The sequence below is a fragment of the Phascolarctos cinereus genome, unplaced genomic scaffold, assembly GCF_003287225.1.
Source record: "Phascolarctos cinereus isolate Bilbo 61053 unplaced genomic scaffold, phaCin_HiC Scaffold_726;HRSCAF=1367, whole genome shotgun sequence".
NCBI lineage: Eukaryota > Metazoa > Chordata > Mammalia > Diprotodontia > Phascolarctidae > Phascolarctos > Phascolarctos cinereus.
The window spans coordinates 180,025,923-180,044,247 of NW_027556098.1; the positions used below are offsets into that span (position 1 = coordinate 180,025,923).

General features: G+C 43.8%; 1 protein-coding gene across 1 annotated transcript in view; it reads left to right on the forward strand.

The window, feature by feature from the left end:
* The window catches only part of GRAMD1B (GRAM domain containing 1B), a 242,825-nt gene that overhangs the window by 217,889 nt on the left and 6,611 nt on the right, over window positions 1–18,325 (forward strand). Inside the window, 12 exon segments of the mRNA XM_078146908.1 lie at window positions 781–896; window positions 2,856–3,012; window positions 4,687–4,876; window positions 5,843–5,986; window positions 6,980–7,098; window positions 7,269–7,411; window positions 9,520–9,623; window positions 10,672–10,812; window positions 10,815–10,874; window positions 11,937–12,030; window positions 15,254–15,361; window positions 15,638–15,755. Of these exon segments, the coding sequence (XP_078003034.1) occupies window positions 781–896; window positions 2,856–3,012; window positions 4,687–4,876; window positions 5,843–5,986; window positions 6,980–7,098; window positions 7,269–7,411; window positions 9,520–9,623; window positions 10,672–10,812; window positions 10,815–10,874; window positions 11,937–12,030; window positions 15,254–15,361; window positions 15,638–15,755 (1,494 nt within the window).

Consider the following 18,325-nt stretch of genomic DNA (forward strand, 5'->3'; position numbering starts at 1 on the left):
CAGAATTCTCCAGATGTACTTTGACCAGGCCAGAGTACATTGAGACTGTCTCCTCCTTTATTCTTAACTCTGTTCCTCTCCTTATACTAAGATTGCCTGATTCCCTTTATTTGTTATGTCAGACTGTTGACTTGGATTGAGCTTTTGGTTCAGTAAAACCCTCAGGGCTTTTTCACGTGAACTGTTGTCTCTACTGTCCTGTATGCTTTTGACTTTGTTAATCCATGTGGATTTTAACCTTTATCTTTCTAGATCAGGTGCATAATTCTAGCCTGTTGTCAAGCTGTTGTTGGATCCTGATTGTCTTATCCCAACATATTAACTGCTCTTCCTAGCTTCTTGGCATCTTCACCTTTGATAAGCAAGCTATTTGTACCTTTTTCTAAATCAAATTTGATGAACAAATTTCTTTGAAGTCTCAGGAATTACTTCTGTAAATGTCCATTATTGGTTTACCATTAGTAAGTAAAAGCGTAAGGTGTGGCCAGCATCTCCAGCATAGTTAAATTAGCCCCTTTCTCCATCCTCATTGTAGGGAATGAAATGTCATTTGTGACTGGAAGTTAAAAAAACAAAAACAAAACTCATGTACAGAAAGCAGAGACACTCCCAGAGAGGAGTTATCTGTCAAATAATCTTTTTCTTGGCTAACAAGGTCATGACTCCTCTTGGGCATGGTGGTAGGTAGTCAGACTCTTTACTCTCTAAAAGAGAACAATTCTGTGCTTGGTGAATGAAAACCTGAGGAAAGGTAAAAGACTTCACTTTTCCCCCATCCAGCCCCTGTGTCCCAAGGAGCTTTGGCACTTTGTCCATCAGTGTTATGGAAACGAACTAGGCCTGACAAGTGACGATGAGGACTACGTGCCCCCAGATGATGACTTCAACACGATGGGGTGAGTGAGGGCCCAGTAGTCAACTAGATGGCAGGATTGGGTTCTTTCCTCTATGTCTTTTCTCTCCTTGCTGTTATGATGCTGGTTTGGTGCCCAAAGGCATGTAAAATGAGGTTGGATTAGATTATCAGGCCCAGTAGAGGGGATTTATGCTCTGGTGCTGATGGAGCTAGATGGCCTGCAAGGTCCCTTCCAATGTGACTCTTCAATATTTTCTAGCAGTAATATAAATGAATAAATGCTAAGGGTTGAGGATACAAATACAAATAGAAAGGCAGTCCCTTTCCTTAAAGAGCTTGCATTGTAATGAGAGAGATAATATACAAAGTATGTGTTATTGGGAGGATAAGTATAGCTGTAGCAGATTAAATTGGCACATAGCACATTCTATCCAGGGACAGTGACAGAGTAAATTTGATCATGGTTCATGGTTCTAGACCTTGGAAGGTAGAGGAGAGGAAGGAGAAGAAAAGCAAAGGGGAAATTGAGATCCAGTAATTTCTCAGGGGAGGAGATGAAAGGGTACCTGCATAAGACAGAGGTGCTGGTGATGTGAGGGAGATCACTGGAGAATCAACAATGAGGTGAAGCATGGCTAAGACTTTTCCTTTAATAGTGGTCTGGAAGTGGTATTCACCAATCAGGAGAGCACGACACTAAGACAGACATTTCTCCAGTGGTAAACCATGGAGGACAATCAAGAATAACATCTTGTGAATCTGTGGTTCTCCATGGTCATCATGATACTTGGGGAGGAGATCCTGCCATTCATGGGTAATGCTAAGAAGCCAAGCAAGGTGACGAATTACTATGTCATTGATTATATACCAGTCAGTCCCCAACAAGAACAGAGTACTCATTATTGGGGGGACCATTCTGGGTGGAGATTTGATGAAGGACTTGTACTATCCATATTCTTAGGGACCTACAGATCCACTGGGTGAAATAGGACATAGACATTAAAATGCTTAGGAATATACCTCCACTAAAATCCTACTTCTTCATGGTATGGAAGTGATACTGAATTCTTGAAGGCTGATGTAACCCAAACACAGGCTTCAGTAGACTTTACTGAGGTGTAAGGAATTTTAAAAGGGACCATAAACAACTCTGGATCTGTCTCTAAGAACCAGCCTTGTTAAGTCTGGAGAGACATATTACTAGAAAGTTAGCCTGGCTGATGAATATTTTCAACCACACTTTAAAGGTTATCTACTAACATGTGGAGGTATTGTGATCTACAGTGGTAGAAAGAATATCCAAGTGGATGCAATCGCAGATCCTTGAAGAAGGAAAACCCCAGAAAGTACAAACTGATAAATACAAAGGAGGAAGAGTAGTATAATGGAAAGACTTAGGTTCAGAAAACCTAATCTCAGTTCTGCTGTGTCATGTTAGGCAAATCATTTTAACCTCTTTAGTTTTATGCATCTATAAATGGGGATAAAAATTCTTCCATCACCCACTTTAATGGTTTAGTGTGAATGGTACACTTTATAAAAGGAAGAGTTATTATTGGGGATGTTGATGCTGGGGGTGGGGGAAGTGTAAGTGCAAAAATTATCAGAGAATTTGATGATGAAGCTGATGAAAAAGAGTACTATCTGGTGGATATACATTTTCAGCCAGAAATTTTTAATTTGTGGGGATTCGTAGAGAGGACAAAGGAGGATATTCTAGGTTAGGGACATAAGAAAATATATGGTAGTCCAGGAAAGGTATCCCAGGAAAAAATAGTATGTATGAGATGGACCCAGAGGTGGAAATGAACATTCAAAGAAAAGTTTATTATCAAGTTCCCCTTGTTCTAAGGTAGGTGGTGGAGTCATGGCTGAGGAACATTTGTGAATGGTCTCAGTCAGCCCTCCTGTTTCTGGCCTTTTGGGTAAGTGGAAGAAGGAGCTGAAGCGGGCTTAGTGGGCACTGATTGCCCTCTTCTTTCTCTCTGCTCCCATTCAGCTATTGTGAGGAGCTCCCAGTAGAAGAGAATGAGGTGAATGACAGCTCCTCCAAAAGCAGCATAGAGACCAAGCCAGATGCCAGCCCACAGCTGCCGAAGAAATCTATCACCAACAGCACATTGACCTCCACTGGAAGCAGTGAAGCCCCTGTCTCGGTATGGATTGCAACCCTCACTCACTCCTGCCCTTAATTCACTGGCCTTTTTTCACCAGCCTTCTGAGTCAGCCTGGTTAGATCTGGGAAGTGAGTTGGAGTAAGAGCAGTGATATGCTGGTAAATGTTTAACAACTGGCTTTCCAAAATTAAAAAAAAAGTACCACATAACACATTTTAAAGTTTAATCTGTATTGACATTTTCACCGTCTCTTTCTTAAGTCCAGACAATCAACAAAACAATAAGTCAAGCCCTGATTTATAGCCTTTGTTGATTTCTGATGTGTAAATGCTCATGCTGTAAATTTAACAATGTGCTTTTGTGAGCCAGGACACCCCTGGATGAAAGTATTTGTGATATACATCAGTTCATTCAGGGAAAGATTTCTTGACTGATAAGATCTCTTCCAGAGGTGGGTTGATCATTAAGTAAGTATTTATTGATTCACCTCCTGGTGTTTGGCAGTGCCAGATACTAGGCACCTGCAAGTCAGGGTAGGGCATAGACACCCCACAATCCTTAGTGGGGTGGGCTTATAGTCAAATAGAAGAGTCCATATGAGGCTTATGAAGTGAGCCCAGAGCTGGAGGAAGTATGGTGGAATGGAGATCCAGACATTTCTCAGACAGTTCCATTTGTATCCCCATTCTGAGCAAATGAAAACCGTTCCCAAATGCTGTCCACAACCACTCTCTTTCTGCTATTATGCCTTACCTGTCCCTTGGGCCCAACTCATATCCCTTCCAAATTAAAGAGTGTTCATTTCCAGCTCTTTTGCCCAGGGTCCCTGCCCTAGATGCTTGGGATGACACTGTGCCTTAGCCTTTTCGCCTTTGAGTAGGGTTGTTATTGAACACCGAGTTCTGCCCCCCTTCTCCTGCTCAATCAATAGCTCTGGTGCCTGCCTCCTCCTAGGACAAGAAGGGGAAGGGAACATTTCTAGACCTTTACGGTCTAACTGGGGAGAGAAAACCCTGAGAAGAATCAAGGAAATGTATAGATTTTAGAATTTTGGGGCTCCGTCAAGGAAACATAACAAGAGAAAGTGCTCTCAAAGATCATTCATGACACCTGGATTTGTGCCTCCTGTGGAACATGTCACATCTTCTCTAAGTCTCATCTGTACCCTATTCTCTTGCAAGATTGTTAGAACAAATATAACAATATTCCCAGAAGAAACTGGGAATTTCTTGAAATAAAGATGATATTTAGTGGCAAAGTGGTATTATATCCAGTTATATGTGTATTATATGTGTATGTAATAGAGCCACAGGAGAGAGCTTCCTTTCTGAATTAGTACTGAGACTAAGCGTCCTTAGACTCCCTAGTGGGAGACATGGAACTAGCTAAGGAATGCCATGTTTTAGATCAGGCTTAAAGGGAAATAACCAACTTTCAAGACTTTCAGAACGTCCTCTGCATCATTTGAACCATGATACTATATGCACAGAGAAGGAGGGTAATCTACACTAGGCTTCATGGCAAGCCTGTAGCAGATTTGGGGGGGGGGGGAATGCAGCCAGTATGATTCTGAGTCTTGAGTGGTGGCTACCCCAGAAATGATAGCATTTTATTGGCGTGAATGATTACTCAGCTGGGTCCAACACTCCTTCTTGAATCACAGTACCATTAGTTAGGTCACAGAAGAATTTAACCTCTCTGTCCTTGCTACAGTTTGATGGATTGCCCCTGGAAGAAGAAGTGGTAGAAGGGGATGGCCCTCTGGAGAAGGAGCTCACAATTGACAACATCATTGGGGAGAAGATCGAGATCCTTGCTCCAGTGAACTCACCCTCCTTGGATTTCAATGATAATGAGGACATTCCCACTGAGCTCAGTGATTCATCTGACACCCATGACGAAGGTAGGGGCTTAGACCGGGGCTTGTTTTTCTTCACTCCTAGTGGAAGAGGCTGAAATGGCATCTCTACCCAGAGACTTGAGGGTATCTCCAGGCTCATTGCAGAACTGGCTCTGTGGGCAAAATTGTGAAGCAGGGGAAATTGAACTTCAGTCTGTCTTCTTACCTCCCCAAACCCTGCCCTCTTGCTTCAGTGTCCATGCTGAGTACCCCATCTGTGTAGTTCTAGCCTTCCCATAGCTTTATGCTTTGTCTGCCACCCAGGGTTTATCATCACCATATTCCTCCATGGAAACGTGCACCCCCTCAGGCTGGAGGGGCTGACTAACCAGCCTGGTAGTCAAGTAAATGCTAGTGTATGAATGGAACAAGGCCATTATTGCTATGTAAAAAGTACCTTTCCACTGGGGACTTTTAGAGTCATTGTCTGCTCCTTCCATTTGTTGTCTTAAGTTATTGGTGACTAATGGTAGGAAGTTAGACTTGGCTGGTATATTAGGGTGGTGCCTTGGCAGACTGATGAGGAAACTGTTAGGGTCAAGTGAACCTTTTGACTCATCCTCATGAGATTGCTGAGGAGGTAGCCTCCCACTGGACCCTTCCACAAGGACAATCTCAAGTCACCTGAGTAGGAAAGATACTGCACTTCCAGTTCATTGAAGAGAAGCCAAATTCATTAATTAATCATTAACTCAACACTGGCTAATTGATGGTTGGTTAATGACTAGTGAATATAGTAAGCTTTCAATTATTTAGCTGTGAATGAACTAATTTGTGGATTACACAATTAAAACCTCTTCCAAGTGTTCCACCACTGTCCCCTGCTCGGTAGCCAGGCCTTCATATAAAATGTTGCCTAGGATACTGATTCCATTCCAAAAAAACTCTGTTTTGGAGGTAACCTGGTCCTCAACTGTATCTATCCCCTAGCCCCTTTTCAATGTTCCTCTCCCTGTCTCTTCCCTGCAGGAGAAGTCCAAGCATTCTATGAAGACCTGAGTGGCCGGCAGTATGTGAATGAGGTCTTTAACTTCAGTGTTGATAAACTCTACGACCTACTCTTCACGGACTCTCCCTTTCAGAGGGATTTCATGGAACAGCGACGCTTCTCTGGTCTGTTTCATCCGGGGTTCCCCTTTTCTTCCTTCACTGGCTCTTCCTTGTTTTCTTTTCCTTCCTTTGAACATTCCCTTCCTTTTCTTCTCACTTCTTTCTCTCTTCTCTTCCAGTTTCCCTTCTTTCCTGACTCACTCCTTTCCCTTCCCCTTTCCTTTCTCCTTCCTGTCCGCTATCGTCATCTTCCAGTTTTCCTTCTTCCACTTCCCTCATGGCCTTCTGTCTTTTCCTCTTTCTCTTGTGTCGTTCCTCTGCTTTCATCTTTGCTTTCTTCTTTTTGTGCCTCTCAACCCAACGTGTAAGAATATATCTCTGGCCCCAGAGGGACTCGTGTTGCTTTCTTATCTAGATATCTCCCCTCCAGAACACCAGTTGGGGACTCCAGTTTTGGAGTCTCCAGTGGCCCTTCCTTTGGAATTCTGTTCTGCCTTCTACTGTCTGCTCCATACCTTGTGCTCTAAACTTAGTACAGGCAGACAATATCCTGTCCTTCGTACGTGCAATTCAATTCAGTGTTTAGTTAGCATAATATCTCAGTATGCTGGCCTCTGTGCTAGCAGGGGAGGGCATTCACAGGGCACTGGAGAGTCACAGTGTATGAGAAAGGAGGGCTTTTTCCCAGGAGAACCCAGACCCTCATCACAGTAACTCCAGTGTTGCCAGAATCCTTGTAGGTGGCCCCAAGACCTCTTGCCCCTGCCCCAGGCACCGTTGGAATTCCTGAGCTCTGTGCAGAATTTCAGCAATACTACAATGAGCCTCTTTCTCCTTCAACTCGTCCTGCCTCCCACCCATACACCCAGCCCTCCTTCCTTTTTTCCTGCCTCTCTCTCCACTGCCCCTCCCCTTGTACTCAAGTTCCCATTGGCCTCTACTTAGACTCCAGTTGTCCACTCACAGAAGCTGAGAACAGTTCCCTTGGAGGTGAAATTCAAATCAGGGTATCTTTTTTTCTCCCTCCCTACTCCCTCACCCCCTCACTACTACCAGATATCATCTTTCATCCATGGAAAAAGGAAGACAATGGAAACCAGAGTCGAGTGATTCTCTACACCATCACCCTCACTAATCCTCTGGCTCCCAAAACTGCCACTGTTACAGAGACACAGGTAAATAAAGTGTAGATGGGAAAGAAAAGGAGGCCCCCCCAATCCTAGTACCAAGAAGTGTGGGCAGTATCTCAGACCCCCCAGGTATTTCTTTGGGAAGTGGGGGGGGGTAGGGGAACCAACTTAACTCTCTTTTTGTCCTGACCCATGGCTCCCTTCTCACTTCATAGACCATGTACAAGGCCTGCCAGGAGAGCGAATGCTATGTGATAGATGCTGAGGTGCTCACCCACGATGTGCCATACCATGACTACTTCTATACCATCAACCGCTACACGCTCACCCGAGTGGCTCGAAATAAGAGCCGACTCAGGTATTGACATCCCAGAGGTGTGGTTGGCCCAGGGAGAGGTTCTTCAAGGAGACCCCAAACAGAGCGCATCCATGTGGTTTAACACATAGGTCATAACTGTAGAACTGAAAGGGACCTCAGAGATCATCTAATCATCTCCCTAATTTTAAAGATGAGGAAAAAGCCCGGCAACTCACCCAAGGTCACCCAAATATTAAGTGACACAGCCGGGGTTCAAGCCCATGGCTTGACTCTACATCCAGGGCTCTTTTCATTGGTTGTTAGAGATGAAATGGGGTTGAATACTGCTTCAACCCTTGACTTCTGTTGGTCTTACTGCAGCTTCCAGGGATGCTTTTGACATTATAGGCTTAGGGTTGCCCTGGAGCAGTGGACATAACTGAGGTCTGTTTTGTAAAGTATTGGAAAAGGTAACAGCAATGATGGAAGCTGTTGGGAGGAAGGATAAGGTGTCTGGCTCAGGGAGGCTGGAGGACCCAAAGCTGGAAGGTGACAGGGAAGAACGGCAAGGTGGAAGAGGACTCAGAGGAAGGACCGGAGTCTGGGGTTGTAGAGAAATGGATTGGAACAGCCAGAAATGTGTTAGTCTATCAAAGTCAACTCAAATACCACTTCCACAGAGCCCCCTGTTGTCCTTCCAGATGCAAGTGTTCTCTCTTTCTCTCATCTTAATGACTGCATTGTGTATTTCCTTGTATTGTTATTTCTGTACATGTCTTATCTTCCCTTCTAGAGAGTAAGTTCCCAGAGGATTGAGACCATGTCTTAGATTTTGTTGTAGCCACCTTGGTTTCTAAAACCATACTTTGTACATAGTAGGCACTCAATTAATGCTTGTTGAATGATTGTGTTAAGTTCTTCATAGAAGAATTTCAGAGTTGGGAGGGACCTCAGAAGCCATCCCATCTTGCCAGTATGTGAGTGTATGTATGTGTGCATATACACATGTGTATGTGCACACATATGTATATGTATATACACATGAGTATATGTAACCAAGAAACATCACCAACCAATCTTGGCTTAATGATCTCCATTAAAGGGAAACCCACTAGCTCTCAAAGCAGCCCATTCTTCATTTGGATAACTCTAATTGTTGGGAGGTCATCCTTATGCCAAGCCTGACTCTCTATGACTACTACCAAGTGTACTTAGTTCTGTACCCTGGGGCCAAGCAGAACCGTTTTAGTTTAATTTACTCTTCTCTGATGGCCCCTCATACACTTGGAAATAGCTGCCATGTCTTCTCTTTGTGCCCTCTCCTGGGCACTGTGGAAGCTCTCCTGGTGAAGGGCAAATGAATCCATGGGAAAAGGAAACATACCAGAGAGGGTACTGAAGGGGAACAAAAGGTGGGAGGAGGAAATAGATTTAGGGAAGAGGATGGGGTGGAGGTGCTGTGTCCTGCATCAGAGTGGGCATGGCGGGTGAGAAAGGTGGAGATCTGGGTATTGAGGAAGGGGATTCCTGAAAGATAACAAACTTCATTCTTTGATTCTGAACAAAAAATGACACAAATCCTTCAAACTTAAGTATTAGAAGGGTTTCCATAGGGTAGATGGTAGATAGTGAGTTTATTCTGCTTCATCCTGGAGAGGGGAACAGTATTAGTAGATGGAATGTGGGTTTGGGATCAGCATAACAAATTACTACTTAATAGCTCAAGGTTTTCACAGGTGGAAGAGTAGGTGTTCCCTGGTTTGGGAATTCTTTAGGAAGAGGATAGTGGATAGTCATTAAGATTTGTGATTTGGGTAGATCATTGGACCTAATGACCTCTGAGATCCCTTTCAAACTTAAGCCCTCTGAGTTATTCAATTCCATGGGACCAGCCTCTGGAACAAGGAAGGAGTAACTGGGATTTGCCATATTATTTTGCATTTGGCATTAGGAAGCCCTCAGTGCCCTGACCTCTGCCTGTCATCTGAGGTGCCCTCCCTCTGTACTGGGAACACAGGTGGTGACTTGTACCTAGATGGCTTTTTTCAAACCCTGAGGGAGTTGGGATTGTGGGAGGAAGGTCTCCTTTGATTTGAGTCCTCCCTTTTCTCGGATGAGTTAAAGCCTATTCTAAAATAACAGGTTTGGTTTGGGGCTTCATTTCTTAGGGTCTCCACAGAGCTGCGCTATAGAAAACAACCCTGGGGGCTAGTGAAAACCTTCATTGAGAAGAATTTCTGGAGTGGGCTCGAGGATTATTTTCGCCATTTGGGTGAGGACTGATAACACTGCTGTGGCTAGGACCCTAGTGGGAAGGGTGGAAGAATGTGAGTGGAAGGGGTTGGAAAGTGTGAAGGTGGGGTCAGGCAGGAAAAGAATGATTGTGTATAGAGAAGCATGCTTTATGAGTCTTGATTTGCAAACATTAGTTGGTAGACTATAAGGAGAATCAGAATGGTAGCACTAGAAGGCAGTTTAGAGATCGTTGAGGTTAATGTCCCCCTTTTATAGATGGCTTTGATGGCAAACTGAGGCTCAGCAGGGGTGAACTGGCTTAGGATCACAGGATTATATTATTTAGAGCCATGAGAGATCTTGGGCATCATCCAACTTTCCACTCCCTCATTTTATTTCTGAGGCTCAGAAAGTCATATAGGTAGTTCAAGCAATGGAATTCAAGCTTCTTGATTCCTAATCTAGTCCCCTTTCCACTACACCACACTGTTAATGTATAGACTGCGTGCCGATGTGCATAAATGAAAGTCTGAGTGTGCCAAAGGGTGAAAGAGAGAGACTAAGATTTCATGCAGTAACTGTGATGTTTCACAAGCATTTGACACACTACCTGGCTTTCAGCCACTGTGGAAGGTAAGAAGGGTCCCACCTAAGAGGCACTTCTTTTCTGAATTTCAGTTTTATTTTATTTTTAGATCCATATTCTCTCCTTCCCATCTCTCCATTGAGAAAACAAGAAAAATGCAATCCCTGTTACAAATCTATATAGTCAGGCAAAAGAAATTCTCATTTGGGCCATGTCCAAAAAAAAAAATCTCAATGTGCATCAGATTGCATATGTCATCTCTCTGTTAGGAGGTGGATAGCATGCTTCATCCTGAGTAGGAGCTGCTTCTTGATGTCCCATATCCTTTCCCTCTAACCAAAGCAGCATACTGGCAAGTTGGCATCTAGGGAAGGAGGAAGGGAGAGGAGAGATAGTCCTAAAAGGAAGGAAGCCCATACTTGGATTTGGGAAGTGTCAGGAGATGGGGATGTGGCCTGTATACCCCTGGTTCCTGACATAGCACCATCTACCTTGGCAGAGAGTGAGTTGACAAAAACAGAGAGCACCTACCTGGCTGAGTTACACAGACAGTCTCCCAAAGAGAAGGCCAGCAAAGCCCCTGCTGTTCGGAGGAGGAAGCGACCCCATGCCCATCTGAGGGTACCCCATTTGGAGGAGGTTTGAGCCCTGTCACTACTCCTACAGATGAGGACGTGGGCCATAGGATCAAACACGTAGCAGGTATGACCCACTTTAGGGCAGGAGATGGAAAATGGGAGGTAGGGCCCTGGACTGAAGCCTATATTTCTGTAATTGAAGTTCTTGACTGGAGATTAAATTTAATGCAGTTCAGTTCAACAAATATATGTGAACCATCTTTATATAAGGCATTGTGCTGTGTGTTGGAGATAGTCACACATTTCTGTACTTTACATGTTATTTGCATTAGTCTGTATTTGACCCATTAAATATCTTAATAAACATGAAACACCCTTATCATTGAGCATCTCTGATACAGTGTTTTTAGGACTTTCCAAAGTCCCAGTCCATGACAATTCCAATTGCTGTTAGCTTCACTGGGAGCAAGTTCTATTCGGACTTGGTTTCCATGCCTTTAAGTTCCCTTGACAGCCCTGCTTGAGCCCTGCAGAACTGGTACATGTTGAAGGACACCCTTGTGAGAGTGGTCACTGCTCCTGGAGAAAGCTCACTGCTTGACCAGGGACCACAGTTCCAACCCCGATAGTAGCTAAGACACCATGTCCATGCTCCCTGCCATAAGGCTGGTAGATGAACAATTACATATGCATTCCCAGGCCCATGCTATCCATCCCTCTTCTTCCCTAGCTTTTCCTGCAGGGATTATATTTATATTTCATTGGGCAAATGAGACTCCCACAGTGACTTCCTTGCTCCCTGTATTGGATACTTTATGGATTCCATCTTGGCTTTGTTTAATCATTTTATTCCGATGCTTTTTTTATCCTTACATACATGGCCAATAATGTAATTGTTCAATAAGTATCCATTCAACATCTATCCTATCATAGGATCTGAGGAGCATTAAAAGAAATAGAAGACACAGCCTTTATTCATCACTTAGGAACTTATATTTTAATTGAGGGTATGGCTTGGTAAGGCCTTGGAAGGTAGGGGCCATCTTGTATGACACTCTATACAGCTATTGCCATGGCAGACCTCGTGGAACTTAGAGTAAGGAATAAGAAGGGGCCCGAAGAAGAAGAAGAGGATGACCGGTAGTGAGTGACTGTTGGTGACAACCTGCCATGTTCTTTTCTATAGGCTCTACCCAGACCCGGCACATCCCTGAAGACACTCCTACTGGCGGCTTCCACCTTCAGAGTGTGTCCAAGCTGCTCCTCATTATCAGCTGTGTGTAAGGGACTCCTAGGCTCCCCCTTGCCTTTCTCTTGCTCTACCATTCCCTAGAGCTCATTTTAGCCTTTCCAGGCACATGATGCCTCCTGGCTTCTGCCTTCTCTCTCTGCCCTTCATTTCTTTCCCTTCTTTCTCTCTTTAGCGCTGTTTGTCTCTGCTGTCTTCACCCCTGCATCCTTCTTCTCTTTGTCTATTTCCTCAGTCCACAGAGTAAACCATAAGATGATTTACTAGAAGAGATTTAACTAAAACACATTTTAAAGTACTCTACAGATATAAGATGGCATTTTGTCTTTGTGTTTCTGTCTCGATTTTTTCTTACCCTTTGTCTCTGTTCATCATGTGGTCTTTCTTTCCTGACTCTGCATGGCCGTGTCTCTTTTTTCAAATCTTTGTCTGCCTCCCATGACCTCTCTCTTTTTAAAAAATAAACTTTGTTAATAGCTTTTGTTTTCATGCCACCTACATCTCCCAATATATCCTTAGAGAAAGCTTAGAATAAGAGCAAAGAATAAAAGAAGCAAAATACAGTTCAGCAAAAACTAACCAACTTATCAAAACAGTCTGACATTATATGAAGCATATAGCCTTAGCCCTGGAATACAAAGAAGCAAGGGTAAAGGCCCATTCTCAAGCCTCTTCTTTGGACCAGGCTTGGTCATTATAATTGGGCAATATTGTCTTGATTTTTTTTTTGTTTGTTTTAGTCATCATGTATATTGTTTTCCTACCTTTCCTTACCTACCTCTGCATCAAATCACAGTAAGTTGTCCATACCTTTCTGTATTCATCATATTTATGGCTTCTTACAGCAGAATGATAGATGGTCATATTTAAGTGATACAATTTGTTTCGCCATTCCCCAGTGAACATCTACTTTATTTCCATTTCTTTGCTACTACAAAAAGTGCCGCTCTCAATGTTTTGGTGTATAGGGGGCACTTCCTTTTGTCACTGACCTTACCCACGAGCTTTTATTATGACATAATTTTCAGTGGATGCTAAGGCCCAGGGAGGGAAAGGGTTTGCCCAAAAGTCACCTAGTGAGCACCAGCTAACCTACTTCATCCGTTAAATCATGCTGTCAAAAACATCAGCTAGTCACCCAGCCCCCCTGACCCCTCCCTACAGGACAGTGTGAAGGGTGCAGGAGACACTTCATTAGTTTTGCAAATATCTCTTTGTAAGTAAGTCTCTTATACCAGTGAGCCCTGAGTGGTACAGTGAACCCTGCTCAGGGACATTGGCTTTGTTTTCTTTTCTCTCTCCTTCCCTCCCTACTCTTTCTTTTTCTCTTTTCCTTCCTTCCTTCTTTCCTTCCTTCCTTCCCCACTCTTTCTTTCCCTGTGATTTATACAGAGCTCCACTTGCTCTTCAACTTATAGTCAGAGAAAAGGAGTTCTTCCCCTTTTTTTCTGTCACGGATCCTTCTGGCAATCTAGTAAAGCATGTGGCCCCTTTCTTAGGTGATTTTTAAATGCATAAATAAAATACATAAGATTACAAAGGAAACCAAATACATTGAAATTCAGTTATCAAAATATAGTAAGAAAAAAAAACTCACAAGTTCACAGACCTCGGGTTAAGAACTCCTAACATAGTGAATTGGTTGAGGAGTTACCTAGGGTCTCCCAGTATATGTCACAGAGCCTGACCCTAATCTTACTGACTGTGATGGCAGTATTCTCTCTCTCTCTCTCTCTCTCTCTCTCTCTCTCTCTCTCTCTCTCTCGCTCTCTCGTCTCTCTCTCTCTCTCTCGCTCTCTCTCTCTCTCTCCCTCCCTCTCCCTGTCTCTCTCTTTCTCTTGTTTTCCTTCCCTCCTCCTTCTCCCCCTTCTCCCATGCCATGCTGCCCCTCCTCACTAGCATTTTCCCAGGGGCATTATCAAACAATCCTACATTTAATGCTTTTCGGGATCACTGATTGGTGTTCTCACCTTCATCCCTCTCACCTATCCTGTTTTATTATAATAACTCATATTTACATTAATACTTTATGGCTTATAAAAAGTGTCTTCCTCACAACAGCCCTATGAGGTGGTTAGTGCAAATAGTATTACGTCCATTTTACTGGTGAGGGGACTGAGGGTAGGGGAGTTTAAGGTGCTTGTCTAGAGTTACATAGCTAGTATTGGAGATAGGATTTGAACCCACGGTTCCTGACTCCAAGTCTAACAGCATGCTTCTGGCCTTCTCAAGCTCAGTCAGACCCCTAGGGCAGCAGTGCAGAGAAGAGGGCGCAGAAAGGAAGGGTAAGGATTAGCAGTCATGGCTCCTAGAGATTCAGTCAGGTTTCAGTAATAGAATCTTCTTCTTGTCTCTGTGTCTGTCCTTCTTGCCCTCCTTCTCTGCAGATTTCCCCTTCTGTATGTCAGTCCTTTTCTAACCTCTACCTCCTCCTTCTTTTCTCTCCCCTGCACCCATTAGGATCTGTTTCAGGTACTGTCTCTATGGTTTACCTTCTTTACTCCCTCAAGTCTTTCCTTTCTTTCCCCCACTTCTTTTGGGATCCTAATTTGTAGTACTCTATCTGCCCTTGGCACCCTTCTGTATCTTTCTTTGCCCCCAATCCTCACATTACTCTCCCTGTGACTCTGTATCATTCCTCTGGCCCCTCAAACCAGCTCTGTCTGCCAGTCTCTCTTTCTCTCATTCTTTCCTTCTCTGTCATCAACTCTTTCTCTCCCTCTGTCACTGTCCCTGTCTTTCCCTCTTCCCCTCTCCATGCATTTGTGCATGCTCTCCTTTCCCTTTCCCTTGCTCCCTGTCTTTATCTCTCTCCTCTTCTCTTCCTTCTCTCTCCCTTTCTTCTTTTCTTCTCTATCTCTCTCTTCCTTTTTTCTCTCCCTCTCTCTTCCTCTCTTTTCCCTTCCCTCTCTTTCTTCCTCTCTTGCCTCTCTCTCTCTGTTTTCCTCTTTTTCTTCTTTCTCTACACACACACACACACACACACACACATACATATATACTTTTCTTTTTTGGCTCTATCCTCTCCCCTGTTCTTACCTCTTCTCTCCCTCCCTCCTTCACTTTCTTCTTCTTCCTCTGTGCTTCCTTTTTTCTCTCCAAAGTTTCTGGGGGAAACAGTGGTAGTTTGGGCCAAGGCCATGGCAGAGTTTTCTTGGTCAGGGAAGATGTTTGCCCCTGTGCCTGGGCCTTGGCCACCAACCAGCCTACTTCTTTATTGGTTTTTCCTTTGTTCCCCACTCTTCCTTCCCCAGCCTGGTGCTGCTGGTGATTCTCAACATGATGCTGTTCTACAAACTCTGGATGCTAGAATACACTACCCAGACTCTCACTGCATGGCAGGGCCTGAGACTTCAGGACAGGTAACCTGAGATCCATCTCCATCCTGTACACAGATGACCAACCTCCCCTTCCCCAATCCACTACAGAACCCTTCTCCTCAGCGAGGAATGGCTCCTTTCTGGTTTCCCTTCTGTTCACTTTTTGGGGGTGGGGTTAGGGAAGGGAGGAAACAGCAGGGAATGAGTGGAGAGTATAGCACTGTGATGTGACTCTCTGTCCTCTAGGGGTCTGGGAGCACAGGACAGTCCTCTGAGCATAACTCCAGCTGCCGGGGTGACCCTTCTTGTGCCCCACAGGTTACCCCAGTCCCAGACAGAATGGGCTCAGCTCTTAGAATCCCAACAAAAGTATCATGACACAGAGCTCCAAAAATGGAGGGAGATCATCAAATCCTCTGTGATGCTTCTAGACCAGGTAAACACCTTCCCTGCCTCCACCCCCACTCCTCTCCTTTGCCCCTGCCCTAGGGCACTGATTAGCCAGCCTTCTAGAGGAGCCACTGTTGAGGACTTAGAGGCAGGAAGTGCACTCAGGTGTTCCCTATTCCTTAGAGCACAGCACAAGAGCAAACAAACCCCTTTGGGCAGGAGAGATTTACAGTCTTATTCCTTACAGTGAAGGAAGGAAAATGATGTAAACAGTGAAATGCAGGTGTCCAAGGAAGGTTGGAAAGCCTTCCTCGTAGTCCCAGGGATCGTATAATCTTCTCATGTTTAGTGTCTTGCTCTGCCCTTATCATATGTAGCATACTTCTCTGCCTCAGTAAAAGCCTTTGGAAGGAAGGAAACAAGCATTTATTAAGCACCTCCTGTGTTCTAGGCACTGTGATAGGCACTTTATAAATGTCTCATTTGATCTGCACAAAAAACCTGGGAGAGAAGTATTATTTATTATCTTCATTTTACAGCTGAGGAAACTGAGGCAGGCAGAGGTAAAGTGACTTGCCCAGGGTCACATAGCTAGTAAGTGACCAGATTTGAACTCAAGTCTTCCTGAGTCCAGGATGCTGCTTTCAGCAGTTTAAGTACTCGTTCTTATCAGATGGCTGGGGTACACCCCAGCATGATTTATATTCTTTGCAGCATAGTACTCTTTGTGGTCTTGTCCAAAGTACCATGTAGCTGTTTAGGGAAGTAACTTTAAGTTGTAATCCAATATTGGCCCAGTTATAGGACAACAGCTCCTCCACTCCACCCTTCCCAGACTTTATATATCCACTAAAGTCTTGTTTAGTATGGATGTGACTGGATTCTTGAAGCCCCTGCCAGAAAAATCTGAGTTCTGTTAGGTCCTACCAAGCTGGAAGGGTTTTGAGCAGAGACCAAGAGAGAATGGCTATCTGGAATTCAAAGGGTGACCTGCATTGGGACAAGGGTGTACTAACACTAATGCAGTTTCAGATCAATAAAGAAAGGCTCCCTTGTGTGATTTCATTAGTGTGGGGTTGCCCCTGGCGTGGAAGCTCTCTTTTCAAATAGAGATCAATAACTCTGTTAATCAGCACAGCCTTAGAAAGTTGCTTGGGTCACTGAAAGAGGTTAAGTGACTTGCCTTCAGTTAGATAATGAGTATTTGTTAGCCCTGATCTCAGGTTTTCCAGATTTCAAGGCTGATTGTCTGTGCTGCCTCTCAAGCTTACCTTGAAGTAGTCAAATTGGCAGAAGCATCCTTTTTGACATGCAGAAAAATTTTAAAGCTAGCCAGATATGCCATCTAGCACAGAACCATCATGATTTTTTTCATATTGACCATAATAGTGATGGGAAGACTGGGTAGAGCTTTTAAATGAACTCACTGGTCACTTCATCCCTGAGAGCAGGGCAGGACACTCTTAGGATGGTCAGAATTGTTTTGTTGGCAACTTAACATAATGGATAGAATGCCAGACATAGAATCTGAATGACCTGGGTTCAGAACTCTGATTCTAACCCTTATTAGCTATCTTACTCAACTTCTCTGGGCCTCATTTTCCTCATCTATCTATAGATATCTATAGTATGCTCCTCATGTGCTTATTGTAAGGTTCAAGTAAGATAATATATGTAAAGTCCTCTACAAATGTAAAAGTTGTTATTATTATTATTGATACTGCAAAGGCAGTTAGGGAGTAGAGTGGTTAGATCTTTAGGCCTGGAGTAAGGAAGACCTGAGTTAAAATCCAGACTCAGGCATTTTCTAGCTATATGATCCTGGGCAAGTCATTTAACCTCTGCTGCTTCAGTTTCCTCAACTATAAAATGGAGATAATAATAGCATCTACTTCCCAGGGTTGTCTGGAGGACAAAATGAAATATTTGTAAAGCACGTTATAAACCGTAAGGAAATATCTAAATGCTAGCTCTGATGATTGTAGCTATTACTACTACTACTACTACTACTACTACTACTACTACTACTACTACTACTACTACTACTACTACTACTACTATTACTACTGGGGTCCTTTTCCCCAAGCCCTCCTACTCCCTTGGCCATATTTAGGACTTAGCACCAGGTTGGATGAGTTAGTCTTAAAGCAAACACCAAAGGTACATTTTGGTTGTTCAGTTGTTTCAGTCGTGTCGCTAGCTCTGATGATTGTAGCTATTACTACTACTACTACTACTACTACTACTACTACTACTACTACTACTACTACTATTACTACTGGGGTCCTTTTCCCCAAGCCCTCCTACTCCCTTGGCCATATTTAGGACTCAGCACCAGGTTGGATGAGTTAGTCTTAAAGCAAACACCAAAGGTACATTTTGGTTGTTCAGTTGTTTCAGTCGTGTCTGACTCTTCATGACCCCATTTGAGTTTTTCTTAGCAAAGATACTAGAATGGTTTGCCATTTCTTTTTCTAGCTCATTTTACAGATGAGGACACTGAGGCAAATAGGGTTAAATGACTTGCTTCAGGTCACACAGCTAGTAAGTGTCTGAAGCCAGATTTGAACTCAGGAAGATGAGTCTTCCTGACTCCAGGCCCAGCACTCTATCCAC